We start from the raw sequence: 16,475 nt of genomic DNA, 5'->3' as shown, positions 1-16,475 counted from the left end.
CTTCTTGCTAACGCCAAAAGCTGTTCCAGCAGCATGAGTCAATGACTCAATGCCACACCTTTGAATAGCATTTGATTCACTATGGAAAAACTACTATCTGAGAGGATACAGTTATTAAACTTATCAGCACAATCTTACTTTTAAGTCAAGTAGTGCGAATGGCACCTCAGAAATGGCCAAGACACTGCTGATGCCTTCACTTCTCATAGCACAGTTAGAAATCTAGATAATACCACCTTCTCTGCTGGTACCTTACCTGGAATGCTCTGGTTTTTATTGCTATTGCAGAGTTCAATGGGATAAGTAAAACCATCACAGCAACTCCTGCCAGCACAGAAGGCCCTAAAGCCTTGATTGAAAGAAAAAAAGGTAAGTTGTTGTTGTACCCAAGTGCTGCTATCCCCTATGGCGAGCATTAAAACAACAGCAGGTTACAGAAACCGAAACGCTTTGCCTCACTGGTGAGCATTCTGCATAGGCAGCTGAACTCCTCCTGGTGAAGTATTCTGATTCCACACAACAACGAGGAGACAGAAAAATAAGACAACATGTATCCCGAGTTACCATTACACCAGTACTGGTGACAGCAGAGTGCTTTGTGATTTACCTGGTAAGTGGTTCCCAGTGGGAGGGGAAAAAAGTCTGAGCTAACACAGACACAGAGCTATTGAGCAAATCTAGAAAGGAACAAACATGCTACAGAGAAGGGATTTTTTCCACTGACTTCTCCCTGACCTAGGGAACTGTAATTACTGAATTAACCCAGTGCCCTCAATATGGATAAGAGCACACACAAACCGCTAACTACTGCAGCTTTATGGCTCTTGAGAATAAATCAGTATAGTTACATTGGTGCTCTTGCTTTACACAGATTAACTGCAAAGAAACATTTTAAAGAGGAAAGTCAGTGCTCTAACCAAACATGGAATAAACAAGAAACTTAACTGAAGCAATGGAAAAAAATATGTTTATTCTGGGTGAGATTTGTTTCACGCTGACTCACGCAAAACTTCTTGTTATGGCATAATATGATTGTATGATTGTTTTTTAAGCACTCTCCTCGAGTTCTCATTTGTATCTACTACTGGGAATACAGTGATGAGTCCAAAACTGCACCTATCAAAGCATCCTAGGGACAAAGGAAATATAAAGGCTACCTTTGGCTTCAGATGTGTTATCTTGCCTGTCAGCTGAACAAAACAACTACGAAACTAATCGATCTTGTACACCACTGAAAGTTATTTTACCAAAACCAGGCAGAACAATAAGCTTATAAAAAAAGCAGTGGTAGGTCAAAGGATCAAAAATCTTTATACTTGTACGTCATTTAAAAAAACAATCTGAAGAAATGTGACAGTGTCTGTACCTGCCAGAGGAAATACAAAGCTAGAAATATCTGGAGTGGTGCAGACCACAACATATTCAGGAAAGTCACCAGATCCATGAAGCGTTGGGCATCCACTGACATCAAGTTGACAATTTCTCCAACAGTAGATGAGCGCTTTGCTGAGTTTGTGATAACTAAGGACTGAGAAATAAGAGAGATTCTTTGGATTCACAATCTTGACACATATGAAGAAAGATAGAAAAGAAATCCTCAAGAATTAAGAAAACACAATACTCCCCATGAATGTGATTCACCAACAAGAATAAAATGATTCTCACATACATTAATTCTTAATCTACAAAGAAAAAGACTTCATGACATGGTTTGCTTGTGTTTGTGTTTTGGCCCACAAAATGCTTCCAGTCTTACCTTTCTGTATATCACTCCAGTGATCCCAGTTCTCAGCCTCAGCCCAGTAACAAAGCAGTACTGGAAATGCTGGTGAAGTATGAGAGTCTGCAGCACAGCGCAGGTAAACATCAAAGCTGCAATCAAAAATCCCCACCAGGCTGGGGCATCTTTGTTCTTAATGAAGCTGATTAATACACTGTTTTTCAGAACATTAGGGAAGGAAAAGGAAAAAAAAAGAAAACATACAGCAAGTTTAATGGGACATAACAAAGCTTCCCTCAGCTATGGCATCCTGCCACATCCTCTCTCTAGCCACAAAAAGTAAACAGCTCTCCAGGATGCAAGCTGAGTTATGACTTCAGCCAAACAACATTGCAAAGATACAACAGCAAAACCTGAGCTTTGCCAGTGAGAAAGTCCATTTGTAAGTGAGCCCGTAGAAAATGAAATATGACGAGAAAGTCTAGATTTCCCCTGCGATCTGGTGTTCAAACACACGGCTCCGTGTCTGGGCTTTGCCAAGCAGCTCCACAGGGCAAGAGGTGAACAATACATTGTAGGACACTGCAGTAAAGCAGGCAAAACCAGCTTCCCACCCTCCTACCCAAATACTCTTCCAGCAGCCCAAGCACCTCTGCCTGGGGTGCTTTCCCACAAAAAAAAAAAAAAAAAGCTAGATTAAAAGAAATCCTTCAGGATGGATGCACAGGAAGTTCTCTACTCTCACTTCTTTTGGTAAAACTGTAGTACTACTAAACTGGTTATCTTTCATTAATAACCATTTTTTACTGCAGACAGCTGCTCTCCCTGTAAGACCTGAACAGCTGTCATGTAACAAACAAGCAGAACAACGTATTGCAACGTCCAGCATTCTCAAAAATCACATTTCTGACTCCAGACTATTGACCAGAGAATTGAATTTTCAAAATAAGAGAGGAACAGATTTGGGTCCCTGATTCAGATAACCAGCAGGGGGGAAATAACACTTGGAAACTACTAGGGAGGCCCAAAGCCTTGCTTTAGAAGCATGAGGTTGCTTCAGCTTCAGATCTGAGATCTTCCTTTTGCACAACACTGTTCATTCATGCCTTACGTGGACAGCTTCAGAAGAAAAAACTCTTCCTCAAGATTCAGCAATCCTTTTAGAAACAGAAAACTAATTTATGTGTAACTTGCCAGACAACCATGACTTCTTCATTTTCTTTTGCCACTAGAATTGCAGGAGTTTAGACTTGAGCAGAAATTCCCCATCATATGCCTTGAGATATCACTGACAACATATCCAGGAATTTATGCAATTTTAAGAAATTCCCAGAATAGACTATAGTTAATGTGTTCCCAGCAGGAAGCCAGCTGCCTCCTCTTCACTAGGGACACTGGAAGAAGACAGACTGCAAGCTATTAATGTCACCATATTGGGCTGGACCCTCTTTTCAGCAAGTGTCTGGGTATGTCACAAACCACCCACAAAACAACACTGTCTCTGAACACAGCTCCACATTATTTTAAGACACTGGTACAGAAACAGAGCCTTCCTTTCTCCCCTTCCCCACATTCACCTATGGCCCCCATCCAAACCCTTCATGCATTAACAGGACCATGTGCGTTCCCATAGGTTTGGAAACAAGAAGCGATGGTTTGGTAGAAAGCAACCGCCATTCTCTGAAATGCTTCATTATGTTTTTGTTAGTTAATGGTTATCTGGCAACACTCTCACCTCAGGAATAATACTAACAGAGAGAAAAACGTGGGGATTGTGCAGATAGCCTTATGGATCTGAATGACCAGTGTCCCTGAAGATGGAAAATAGGGATGTTCCTCATTCAGGGAGAATCTGAGGACATACCAGTTTTGTCAAGCTCTTGCTTTTTTGTTCCTCTTTTTTTTTTTTTTTTTTTAACCATTATTTTCTGTTGCTTGGAAATTTACTGCACATTCTCATCACTACATACTATTAAGAATGCACAAGCTCATCTAAAGTCTCCAAAATCTATCCCAGATGATAGCAGCACTGCCAAAGCACCACGTACTTGAGCATCACACTTTATTTGTATTGTCACACTACAGCTGCCACCACCAACAGCCCATATGGGTATCAGATATACAGAGACTACTGGATCCAGCAAGAAGTGCTCTGCATTGATTTCACAAATAATCTTTTAGAACTGGGAAGAAATTACTTTGGACTGTTGCACAGCACAACAGGTAATTTGTAATCCAAAGCTGTCTATTGGTGATGGGTGATTTATGAATCTTTCATTTCAAAGAAGCTTGTCCAATTTGCAGCTTAGTCCACAATAAAGAACTCCTGTCTCAGGGCATTTCAGGGGGAAGGTGGGGAAACTTACACATGCAGCACTGTGAGGGAAACTAGTTGTGCATTTCAAAAATAAATACTGCTTGCCAAAGCCAAGCCTCCATAGCAAATGCACATAGAAACTACTCACACAGTAAACCAACCTTAAGAGCTGAGGGTTGACGAAAGAAAGTAGGTCTTGTATCAGCTTGAAGAAGGAGCCGATTAAGAAGTATGGTCCAAAGGTCCTCAACAAAGCTTTGAGGAAGGAAGGCTTTCTGTTGTGCTTCTTGTCTCTAATCAGAACTTCTGCCTCGTCTGGACCATCACCAACATGATTTAGCACGTGGTTAGATTTCTTCCTATATGTCACATCTTCTTTCCTAGGGGAACACATCAATCAATTAGTGACAACTGATGATGAGAACGTCATTGCCCTACGTGCACAGCACTGCAGTGACATCCAAAAACCTAGCTCCTTTCTTTGCTCTGCTACAGCAGGACCTCTGGCAAGATCTGGACACATTCAGGGAGAGGCCACTCTTGTGTGATGAGTCTTGATTTCCTTTATTTTTCTGCATAACACCCTTCAAAAGGATGAGGTGCGCCCCACAAGCCAGAAAGCCAACCACTTAGGGATGAGAATGAGGCCCAAAGGAGTAGGAGATGAATGGCTGACTTCCTTTGGCAGACAACTAAATTGACCTCAAATCTCCAGTTTCTTCTAAAAGGATCTTCTAACAGCTGGTATTTACATGCCACGAATAGGCACCCTCACCTAGTCCTTCTGAGAATATTCTTTATTTTGTCACTAGCTGCACTAAACCTTTACCTTTATCTGGTAGCACAGCTGCTTTCTGAGAAGTCTGAGTCCCTCTGGAGACAGGCACTGAACCTCATGCCAAGCTGCGAGAGGAAGCAGGCACAGCCCACTTCAGAGTTCTACTTTCCCGGGACTTTTTCAACAGAGTACAAACCATAGTGCAAAACAAAAACCTCCAAAGCTGAGCTATCTCTGAGATCTGGGACACAGACGACCAAGTTCCTTCCAGAAGAGAAACTCTGGATTTAGCTGCCTAAAGTTTACTCAAATGACAAATCAAGCAGTTAAAACTCTGTTAACTGTCTCCGAATGCAAAATAAGCCAATAAAAGCAAGATCTTCTGCAAAAATCTTTGAGAATGACTAAGGAAAATTTCACCCAAAAAGTTTGTGCTGCTCTCCAGGGCTCTAGGCAAGTTTAACAGCGGAACCTCTTGGGTTTAGGTGCCTGACTCCTGTAGCCTATCAATACAGATTGGGTGCTCTGAAAAATTACCTCCTCCGTGAATTACTCTCAAAGAGCAGCCTGGCAGCTTTTCTATCAACATGTCCCAAATTGCTGTGGAGTCTTGAGGGCTACGGGACCTAAAGAATAATTCCATGAACGTCAGCCAGGAAGTTTAAATCCCAAATCCAGGTGGAGCAGAGGAAAGGAAATGCTAGTCAGGGACACATAAGCCTTATAAGAAAGGACAGATGGAAGAGAGACCCTAGTGTTGAGAAAAAAGGCATTTGAAAAATAACTTGCAAGTACTACCAAGTGAGGTGGGATTTATGATTCTTCATAAAGAGCATGCAGATTTTTTTGGAGCTGGCTGGCTACAGAGGCTGGTAATTCCAACAGCCTACGAGAGTTCAGAATGATCGCTGTGGCTAACAGCTCGCAGGTAGAAACTTGTTCACATCCTTTCAAATGAAGGCATGTGCAAATCCCAATTTCTTTGCAGTACAGTTTGAGGGTGGGGTAGGGGAACCTAAACCAGACAGAATTTTTTGTTTTATCGCTTTGTTTTGTTTCAGACGAGAATAAACAGTGTAGTCTTTGTTCTTCCAGATCAAACCTGGAGAGTTTATGAGTAAAGCTTTATTTTCTGACAACCAGGCAGTTACAACACATTGAAGGAGAAACAGGACTACTTGCCCATGGCTTTGTGCTATTAAAAATGTTTATTACAGTGAGCTAACAGCAATGAAATAGATCTCTTGCAGCAAAAATCCCAAAGGGAGAAAAAACACATCTAGTGTTTACTATAGGTAGCTAGGTGAGGCCAGGATTTCAGCAGTGTGTGGGACTCGTCACACCCAGTTTTTTCTCCAAGCAAAAAGCATGTGCGTGGCTTCCATTATTTACAGCTGGGCAGATAATAAATGCTGATTATCTCATGGGAAACACATAGCTTTCTCAGTGGTAATGACAAGGCACTATATCTTCAATTCATCTACATAAGCAAAGCCTCTAAAATCAGAAGCTAACTAAAAAGTGAGGTGAAATAGGTTCCAGTGCGCTCTCATCCTTCCAGCACAGCTCCAGCTTTCTCAGAAGCAGCAATGCACTTACCAGTAAAGTAAGCAGAGACTTCAGCCATACAGTCAAATGAGCAAAAGCAAAAGGACTACTAGCATGCTTTATTATTATTGTTATTATTATTATCTATAATAATGATTTGAATCCACAGTGATCTGACTTAAATCCAAACTGATCTATTCTGTAACTCATTAGTAGAGAATCAATTATTAGCAATTATTTAACAGTAATTCACAAGGGTGCTTTAAAAGAGCTGTGAAACAATATGCAAAAGGAGTTTTGTAGGTTTAGGTAAAATAGGAATATGATAATCATTACAATGAAATAAGTCTGAAGCTTTAGCTATGCCAGAATTGCAACTGATTAATTTTTTAGAAAGAAGTCATTACCATGTACACTGCAAATATTTTCCATGACACTTTCTACACATACGGAATTGAAACGGCATTTTAATATCATAAAACCTTACCCAGAGCAGACCTAATCAGCAGAGTTTAAAAAAAAGAAAAGCCTTTCCAATGGCTTCCAAGCAACTACCAATGATGTTATTTGACATGAAGTAATTAAGAATGCCTACTTATAAATGGAGAATAAACAGAGCCACCCAGCTTTCAGAGTTACTTGAAACAGCAATCCAGAGTACAGGGATTTGCTTTGTTTTTGCTCTTTTCTCCACCTCAGGCTCATTAATGTAGTCTCCACAGAATTTTACCTGAGCTTAGTATAAGCCAGAATTTATGGCTGAATTCATTGCCAACTGGCCCCAGTTTGTATGAATGATTTCCAAAACGCAATGAACCCCATGACAAAACCCCAGACACAGTTTCTGGTTTTCCAGCAAAAGTTTTCCTGGACCCCAGGCACTTCTGTAAAATGGCTGTGCTCTTATTATATGAAAGCCTGGGGGACTAAGATTCATGTCTGGGCAGCAAGAGACCAGAACCCAGACAATGCACGTTATTCCACACCGTAAAAGTAGAGACATTAAGTGAACAAAAAACCAAATCAACCAACCAACCAACAAAAGTAAAACCACAACACACACACACACACACAGTACTAGGGGACAAGCTGCTGGTGTTAGTGCTGGAAATCTTTCAAATTTTAGCTGTGAAGTGGAACTCTCCACATCATATTTAGCCTTGCCAAAAAGCTTATGACTTTCCTAATATTATCACATAAAAGGGTCTTTCCAATTTGGCAAGGATATGCACAGAAAATAACAGAGGAAAGCTTCCATATGGAGAAGAAATCTCCACAATGAAAGGAAATGGAAGGCCAGGCATCCTCCTTATTGACATTTTTCATTTGAAACACACTATTAGCACATCTATTTGTTTGGAGACGTTTTGGACACTAACCAAGGAGTTAGGAACAGAGAAGGAAATACAGTTACACAATAGGTAACTTCTTAAGATTAGACTGGGACAGAACATGCAATAAAAAGGATATCCTCTCCAGCATGGATGCAACTATATGCAAGTAATTCTGACCCTCATTCCATTTCCACCAGAGATCATGGGAATTCTGCTGATAACTTCTGAGGCAACAGGAGCAGGGTCTCAACTCTTAAAGTAGACTATTCCTCTCCCTATATATACACCAAACACTTCACTTGTTGGGATAATTTCATACTTTTATTGGTAGGAAGTGAAGAATTATTTACTGCTGAGAGCCTTCAGGCTGAAATTAATGTCAGGCCAAACCCTCATGATGGCGATAACCAAGAATTCCTTTTGTTTTATGGTGCCCAGAAGTTGTGTTCTAACATGCCTAGGAGGGATGCAATTATAGGGTTACACATCTACCAGCTCAATAATGAAAGTTATTCATTTTCTCCTATCCAACCAACTCATCCCCTTCTGCTTATACATCTTCAGCCTTTCTCCACATGGTAAATGACACTACCTGCCCATGCAGATTTTAAGCACCTAGTTAAAAAAAGTGTGTAGGTGGTACAGAAGCCCCAGAGGGCTCTTGCTTGCCTCTGCCTAGACATATTAAAATAAACCAATTTGACTGTTAATATTAATGAGGAACAGATGGAATAAGAGACAAGTGCCACGTTTATTTGGCTCACTTCCAGGGATGAACAGCTCATTAATGTTGAAATGACTCAGATCAATCCCCATTCGCAGAACTGTTCGTATACTTACTGTTTACACTCTGCTTTTTCCTTGTCCCATTCTTTACTTAGTTGTTGTACAATACTTTTTGAAGTATCTTCTTCATTCAGTGACCACAAATCCTTATCTTCAAGGGGTCTTTTGTAACCAAGAATTGCCATGCTGCATATATGGAGAAAAACAGTCCAACTCAGTTTGAAAAAAAAAAAAAAAAAAGCAACTCCTAGCAACAACTCTGGGACTAGTTAGCTAACAAAAGCAAGAAGATACATCTCCACAGAAGAAAAGTGATAATTATGCCTTCATTTCCCTTTCCTCATCTCTATGCTTGCACTTAAGGAGAGGATACTACATAGTTTTCATTACATGTACATTTTTCCTAAAGTGGTATTTTCAATAAAATACAACAAGAGCCAACATTCAAAAGCCTTTGAATGAAACTGTGGTGTTAAATGAATATACTGAAGATTTGGAAGTAAAAATAACGGAGTCTATCTGAATTAACTGTCAGAAGTGAACCAAATGCAAAAGTAAAGCTCACATAAATTAAAGGAAAATCAGATTACTCTCTCCAAATAAATGAAAACTACAACTGTAAGTGAAATTTTGCCAAGGGATAGAAACATCTAGTTGCCATAAATCTCTACAGGAAAGCTGAAAATTCAGAACTCTAGAAATTTAGAAAGATCTCACTCTAACTAAAATGAATTTTACAGGGCTGTTGCCAGGACAATAAAGCTACATGGATGGAAGAGAGAAGATCTCAACACTCTCAACTACTAAAAAAACAAGTCTTAACATGACCTCTGGTAACTATGCCACTTCTTTATCATGGAGTAAAAGAAAACACAATCTCATGTCTGGATCTTTAATATCATCCCATATTACAGCAGTATCATCAGTTGGTAATAATCATTTGTATATATAACCCAGTTTCCTCTTGCACAGGAAATGTCCTCATTAAAAAGCATTCACCCATGAACCTGAACAGGAAACAAAATGCATCTCAGCTGGGTGAAAAGTTGCCACTATCACCTGCAAGTGCAACATAGTCTTACAACTTCTTTCAGGTCACACTCCAGCATGCGGTAAGACCACATAACCAGACCGCATATCCTATTAGGCATGTCAAAACTGTTACCATACTTTTCAGAAAAGAAGTTTGGGAAGTATGAGCACTCTAAAAGTGGTTTGTAAACGTGTAAATGGTAAGAGCGCTGACAGTGCTGTGAATGAAAGAGCATCCAACATCAATTACTTGCAGGGACAAAAACCTCCATGTTGGTAACTCTGTACAACACGTATCATAAATAGAGTTTAGGGCTGTCAGCTGTCCAACACGTTGAAAAGAGAGGCTCACCTTGTAAACCACCAAAACGTCAATCTTGAGAGAAAGCCTGAAGTTAACTCTGGAGATGGATTCTATGGTAAAGTTATAGGGGGAAAAAAAATCAAGATATGTACTATTACTTCAACAAGACAACAGCTCACTTTGATCAGTTTTGCTCTGTTATACGGTATATTATATGTATGTACCTATGTCCTAAAAGGACATAAAAATTGATTTATTTCATTTCCCATGTCATGCAGAACTCCTTTCATCTTTAAAAATTGCTTAATATATTGCCTTTAAATCACACTTACATAAAGGGAAACGTCATTCTACAGTTTCTGAAATTTTCATTCAGGAAATGAACTCAGTTTCTCTTTCAGTCTGGCTCAAGAATAAATCTAATTATAGAGACCATTTTATGAAACGGAGAAGAAATTTAACCTGTGACACCACTGATACCTTCTGTTATTAATGTTTTTCCATATCTATTTTCAACACATATAAAATTGGTTTATTGGGTCAACCCTGAGAGACTTCAGCTAAATGAATGTTAAGCAGGTAGAAAACCATCTTCATAAAAATCACCCTTGGAGTAATTAATACTACACTTTAGTTTTCATAAACGAAATTTATGAAGCAGCAAGTAGGAGAGTTGTTTTTACCACACAGGTTTCAGTCATTAACAGTGGGATTTGAAGCCTTTTTCCATGATGTGTTACTAGTACTCTCCATACCTATTGCTTCTTAAGGGGGTCACCAAGTACAGCTGGAATCTCAATGACAATCCAAAGCTTTTTTCAGTTACAAGTATTTTCACTAGGACTCTCAAAACATTATATAGTCTGTAAAGTATAAGTAATGCAAATAAAAATACTTACAGGGTCTGTATTGACAGGGGAAAAAAATGGAGGCTTTTCTTTAAAACATGAAAGAATCAACTCAATGATTATCAAAGCAAAGTAGATGTAAAATGTGGCAAACCTGAACCTTTCATTTACATGGCCCTAAAGGGAAAAAGAAACACAGTAAATGGTTGTTATTATTGTATTTCCACCCACAACACACATAGACACACTGTCTGTTTCAGCTTCTTTTGGCAATCCCTTTCTTCCCCTACAGTTGAATACTGTGAAGTAGCTGCTAGCAGGAATTATCTTACAAAAGTATGCACATACTCCGTAAAGTGCCTAAGAAAATGCTTATCTCCAAGCTTTTCATTAAATTCTGTCAACTTCAAAGTGCTTATGCATCTTCACTGAATGCAGACACCCTCTGGAATCGGGACTACATGACATCCTTTTAAATTACCTCCAGGGGTTCTTGCCAGATCATGTCGTAAGCATAGAAATTGTCAACCCGGATCAGAGAACATACATTTTCTTTAGTATCTTCTCTCTGACAAGCAATCAATGTCAAATGCTTTCAGAAGAAGCTACAAGAAAAAGCACTGCATTGTATAACAACAGTTCCATCTGCTCTAGAGATATTTCCTTTCCCACTCATTTGAGTATGCAGTTGACTTAAAACTTCTTGCTATGAGTGCATGTCCCTTACACGGTTCTTTCATAACCCAGTGTCATTGTGAATGCTCTCGTTGTTCACTTAAAACTTTTAGTCCTTAAGTGCAAGAGAAAGAATATTTATTTGGTCCTCGACAGTTGCAAAAACAAGAGGGATATTACCCACAGATGTTCTAAGGCTCTGCACACAGAATTTTAAGATGATTAAGGATTCAAGCATTTATAGTCCAATATTTGTAATTATTCACTAGTACCACAATTTTAAAATTGACTTTAAGTAGTGTACAAGAGGGTCTCACCGTGATTGAGGCTACCCTCTGAAAAAGCTCTACACAGATTGTCATTTAAGGTTTGATTCAGTTTCTGCTGGAATATTTACAACAGTCTGACACAGCAAGATCCTTGGTAAAAGGATAACACTGCTAGTAGTTAAAAAAAAAAAAAGTATAAAAAAATCACCAAACAGAATCAACACTGATTTCACTGAGGAGAAGCAATCACCTTAATGTTTTCCACATACTTCCTTTCATTCCTAGTCTTTGATGATCTAATCACTGAAACAATCTGCTTTGCCCTACTTAGTGAAATTTGTTTCTGTGAAAAACAACTTTCTTACTGTGGGAGAACCTGCTATGCTTTCAAATGGGAATCATAACAGCCCAGGTTTCTTTTCTCTCCCTCCAACTTTCTGGTCTCTATTTACAGCCACAGTTGGAGTCAAAATGCTGTCCTCACCACATTGGGCACTGACAAAAAGAAAGCCTCTGGAGTTGTATAATATGGTCAAGCTGCCGGAACAACAAAGGAAGGAACATTATTTATTAAAACTCATTATCTTCGATCACTGCCCATTCCTATTGAAGCATGGCAGGGGGCTTGAAAAGAGAAAGGGAAGGGGAGGAAAACAAATAAATAGTGAGAGCCTGTTCATGCGTGTGTGTGTGTGTGTGTCAAAGTATTGGTACAGCCCTCAGATGTCTATCAGGTTTCCAGTACAGCCTTGGGCTAAGCAAAATCTTTGTGACATTGCAGGAGAAACCCCAGTTCCCTTCAAGTTAGACCAGTCTGAGTCAAGGCAATGGAACCAAATTTCTCTTTCTGGCAAAAGCCAGCTTCAGGTCTGACTCCAAACTTGGTGATTCATTCCCTTCACAGAGATGTTAATGCTACATTTCCTGTTCTCCAAGTGCTAACAAGGATGGCATGTTACCTGTGCTGTTGTAGTCATGATCTTAGACCGGAGAGGCCCCACGGCGCAGAGCACAGACAAAAACCAGAAGATAATGAGCACCCCAGAGGACTGAACTCCTCTCAGTCTTTCATATTGAATAAGCAATGTAGCTAACAGCTGTGAAAAGTAAGTACAGGAACATGTGAACACAATCCCATCCCACTGCTCCCCTTTTTCACACTCTCATTGGCAGTAGGACCACTTTGAAAAAAGGCCCCATCATAATTTTACAGAAGTCAATGATAAAACTTCCTCTGTCTAAGGGAAGCCTTGAATAACTCTATGAAATAATTTGTTTTTATCACTTTCAGAGCCTCTGCTACATAATCCAATTTTTAAACCAGACGTTGTACCTAGGGCCACACGCAATTACACTTTAGCTATAAATATATTAAACAAATTTAAGACCTGCCATTTCTCCTGTCCAGATGGACAACCATGACTCGTCTAGAAAACAGCATTAAAAATAAATTAAGCTTACCAAGGGAATTAAAAACTTAATGGGCAAATTTTACAGCTTTATTTTTCACACAACGGCCCCAAGCCTGTTTGTTATCTTAGGTAAAGCAAATTTGGTCTCTGTTTGGTGGAGGAACAACGAACAGATAAAATAATCTGACGAAGTCCAGTACAATACTGAACAATGCACAAGCTGAGCTCTATCATATCTCCCCATTTAGGCAAAGTAATACCCAAATTCTCTCCACACCTGGATCACAAGCCTGGAGAAACAGATGAGAGCAAGGTGGGAGAACAATCTCTCTATTATAAAAATTTCAATTTACATAGGTAAGTCTGCATGAGAGAGATGTCTAACTGTGGTCTTATCAGTTGGCAAAATTTGTTTCACTAATCCAAATACTAATCATTCAGTTAAGAGAGCACAGGTTTAGACAATAAATGTAAAGGAACCCCTTTCCTCCTTCATGCATCTAAATAACAGTTTTCTTACTAGTCCCAATTAACAGAAAACAGCTACGAACCATAGTGATGCCAACAATCAAGGGAGTCACAAAATAGACTGGTGGTGGCGTTCTGCTTTGCAGGAGCTCATGGAAAGAGTAGAAGAGATCTGCCCAGCTCACGCACCACAGCAGGACACCGAACAGCTGAAAGTAGTCAAACAGAAACTGCATTTGGTAAACTCATCTCCAAGGGCAATCACATGGCTAGCAAAACCATTACGATTCAAAGATTCCCATCGAGACAGAAAAACAAAACACTACTACAGTGACCAGCTGCATTTAGCCTAAAGGAACTGTCCCGCTGCAATCAAACCAAGGATCCAATCTCAACTGTTTTGCAAGGGATGTGCAAACAACTAGGAGAAAGATTAATGTAGTTACCTGTTGGGTTTTTTCTTTTTTTCCTCCCTTCCCATACTAGTCAGTTTTAATTAGAAACACGGGCAGCATGTAGATTAAAGGCAGACATGCTCTGAAGCAGATGCCTGGAATTTTTCTCCAGGATAACCCAATTCTCTCATGGTCTATGGGAAGTGACTTGCTTGCTTTCCTTAGACCTAGCCATTTATAAACCAGAGGAACTGTTGACATCAGCCATCTCTTAGGCACAAGACGCAGACAAGTCACATAGCTGTTAAGTGGGTAGAGTGGCTTGAAAAAATACTTTCCTGTGCTTATTTTCACAATGAGATGAAGTTTTCACTACAGTTACCTTTAGGTCTTTGTTTTGCAGCTTTAACTGGTGTTGGCTCACCAGTGGTGAGCTCTTTAAGTGGTGTTGCTCTTTTCTGCAGAATAATAAACTCCTCACTCCACACAGAAAGGTGTGCTCGCAGGATTTCCCAACAGATGAGCTATCCTTTCGTATGCCTCCTCAGAAATCTGTACATGTTTCCTATCAGCAAGTTCCCCCATAAACCAGAAAGAATTTTGTTTAAACCCTACCTGCAGTGTTTGCTTTGACACTGAATTAATGCTCATGAACTAAAAACTGCAGGTTACTTGCAGAATAGTGCAAAGACATCTTACCGTCTTGAACCTGCTCAACACGGAAAGCACGATGTACCCTCTTTTAGAGTGCTTTAGGTAGAGAAGATAAAAGGGTAACGCAGTCCACAGATAAATGCTAGGAATCCATGCTAGGATGGTATTCTGGAAACACGGCGTCAAGTCTGGATTATCAGTGTGTATCGAAAGATTTGAATCCTGGAGAAAAAAAAATGAGACAGTTATTAACAGAGAGGCAGAAGCACTGCCAACTGGAACATCTGCTTGAGGAAGTTGTATGCAGATTCTGCTGGAGATAGCAAATGGCCTTAGTAAAAGCTATTCCAACAGCTTGTGGTTAATCTGCTATAGTAAAAGGCCTAAATACAGTTATAAATACTGGCAGAAGCTTAAAAAAAAAGAGAGAGAGACTTCTGCCCTCCATCTCAGAGCAGCACACACATTTTGTAGCATACAATTCCATCGTTTGTCTCTTTGCTAAGGCTTAGTTACAGGTGATGATATTACAACATTGCTCAGACATTCCCAGCCTGGACTTTGCAGGTGCTAAATCAGAGTTTTCTCTCAAGGCAAAACCCTAGACTTCGGAACTCATCCAGCAAGAATGTCCAGCATTGGAGAAAACAACCGGATTTAGATCAACAGTATGCCTATCTAGAGGAAAAAAAAAAACACATTTGACTAAAATCTCATCGTTCTTGCTCATATATCTCTAACAATTACTACTTCCTTGTTCTAAACAAAGGTGGCAGGAATGTATTTTACATGCAAGTAGGAATATGGTTTTCTTGACAACATTGCAAGAAATGCTTTCCATTAGTGACCTAGTACACCATAAATGTCATGCAATTTTTAACTAAGGATTTGAATGCACCACACACAAGCACACAGCTATAAAAGTTCAAACTAAAATAGAAATTTCAGTGTAGTTAAGGGGAGCCTTTTTTTAATCAAATCTACTGGAAATTCACAACTTGCAGTTTGCCATCTGACATGTCATCTCCAATGTGGTAGATAATTACTTACTTGCAGGAAATGTAAAATTACTTTCTTGTATCAGTAACAAGCAGATGATAAAACCAAGGCATACTTGAACCACAGATATCTTATCTTTGTGCTAGAATCACTTACTTGTACGTAATTATTTTTGGGTATGAGCTCTCGGTAGAAGCATGTTTCAGTTAAGCCATGCTTCTTCTCCCCACCCCGTACAAATGAAGGGCTGACTATGTCTGAATGTAAATTCTGAAGAAGTATTTCTGAGCCTGCTTTTGTTTACCAGTCCCAAAGAGATGAAATGCTGAAAACAATGGCTAATATTAGAAGTGAAGAACCACAGTGTGCTTACAACCCTTGGATCTTGGCAATGATCTGTCAGAAGGGCCATGCATCACTGCATCCATCCACTTAATACACTTAAGAGGAGCTCCTAAGTACAATGAAACTACAAAAGCCTTGGCAGGTTGCAGGACGGTTTGGCTGAACTCTAACAGTTTTGTCACTCAGTACTTCATTTTTGGCACCACTGAAAGATGGATGGCAGAGACCTCTGGAAGCGACAGAGGGTGACACAAATCCCTTGGCTGTGCATCCCAACTGCACCCTTTAGTGCCACGGGGTCACTATCTCTCCAGCCGAGAAATGGCTCCTTTGAAGGCACACAAGCACCCAGTGTGGGCCTGGGGAATAAAAACATTTCGATTTCCCTAAACGGGTTTGTCCAGACCTAGGGGAAACCATTCTTGAATCAACAACACAGAGGCAATTACACTGCAATTCAAATACAAGATCAAAACCAAACAAAACTCCAGCCTTGTATTCAAACTATTTCTGTGCTTTCCTCCAGTGAGGCGGTCTCTAAAAGAAAGATGACATTTAAAGAGGACCCACTTTTGGCTCATCATCAAAACA

The 16,475-nt window shown here is 39.8% G+C and overlaps 1 protein-coding gene across 2 annotated transcripts in view; it reads right to left on the bottom strand.

Annotated features, from left to right (window-relative positions):
* Positions 1 to 16,475, bottom strand: part of ABCC3 (ATP binding cassette subfamily C member 3) — a 48,289-nt gene that overhangs the window by 19,783 nt on the left and 12,031 nt on the right. For both annotated transcript variants that reach the window (XM_027471310.3, XM_072025636.1), the window contains exons 2-11: positions 14,586 to 14,762; positions 13,575 to 13,700; positions 12,571 to 12,708; positions 10,719 to 10,844; positions 9,868 to 9,929; positions 8,538 to 8,669; positions 4,199 to 4,417; positions 1,757 to 1,934; positions 1,367 to 1,528; positions 257 to 349 (exon numbers count right to left, since the gene is read on the bottom strand). In XM_027471310.3, coding sequence (XP_027327111.3) covers positions 257 to 349; positions 1,367 to 1,528; positions 1,757 to 1,934; positions 4,199 to 4,417; positions 8,538 to 8,669; positions 9,868 to 9,929; positions 10,719 to 10,844; positions 12,571 to 12,708; positions 13,575 to 13,700; positions 14,586 to 14,762 — 1,413 coding nt within the window. The remainder of the gene's footprint in view (positions 1 to 256; positions 350 to 1,366; positions 1,529 to 1,756; positions 1,935 to 4,198; positions 4,418 to 8,537; positions 8,670 to 9,867; positions 9,930 to 10,718; positions 10,845 to 12,570; positions 12,709 to 13,574; positions 13,701 to 14,585; positions 14,763 to 16,475) is intronic.

Source organism: Anas platyrhynchos, chromosome 19 (assembly GCF_047663525.1).
Source record: "Anas platyrhynchos isolate ZD024472 breed Pekin duck chromosome 19, IASCAAS_PekinDuck_T2T, whole genome shotgun sequence".
Classification (NCBI taxonomy): domain Eukaryota; kingdom Metazoa; phylum Chordata; class Aves; order Anseriformes; family Anatidae; genus Anas; species Anas platyrhynchos.
The sequence above is the reverse complement of the archived record's forward strand: the minus strand, read 5'-3'. Positions and strand labels throughout refer to the sequence as shown.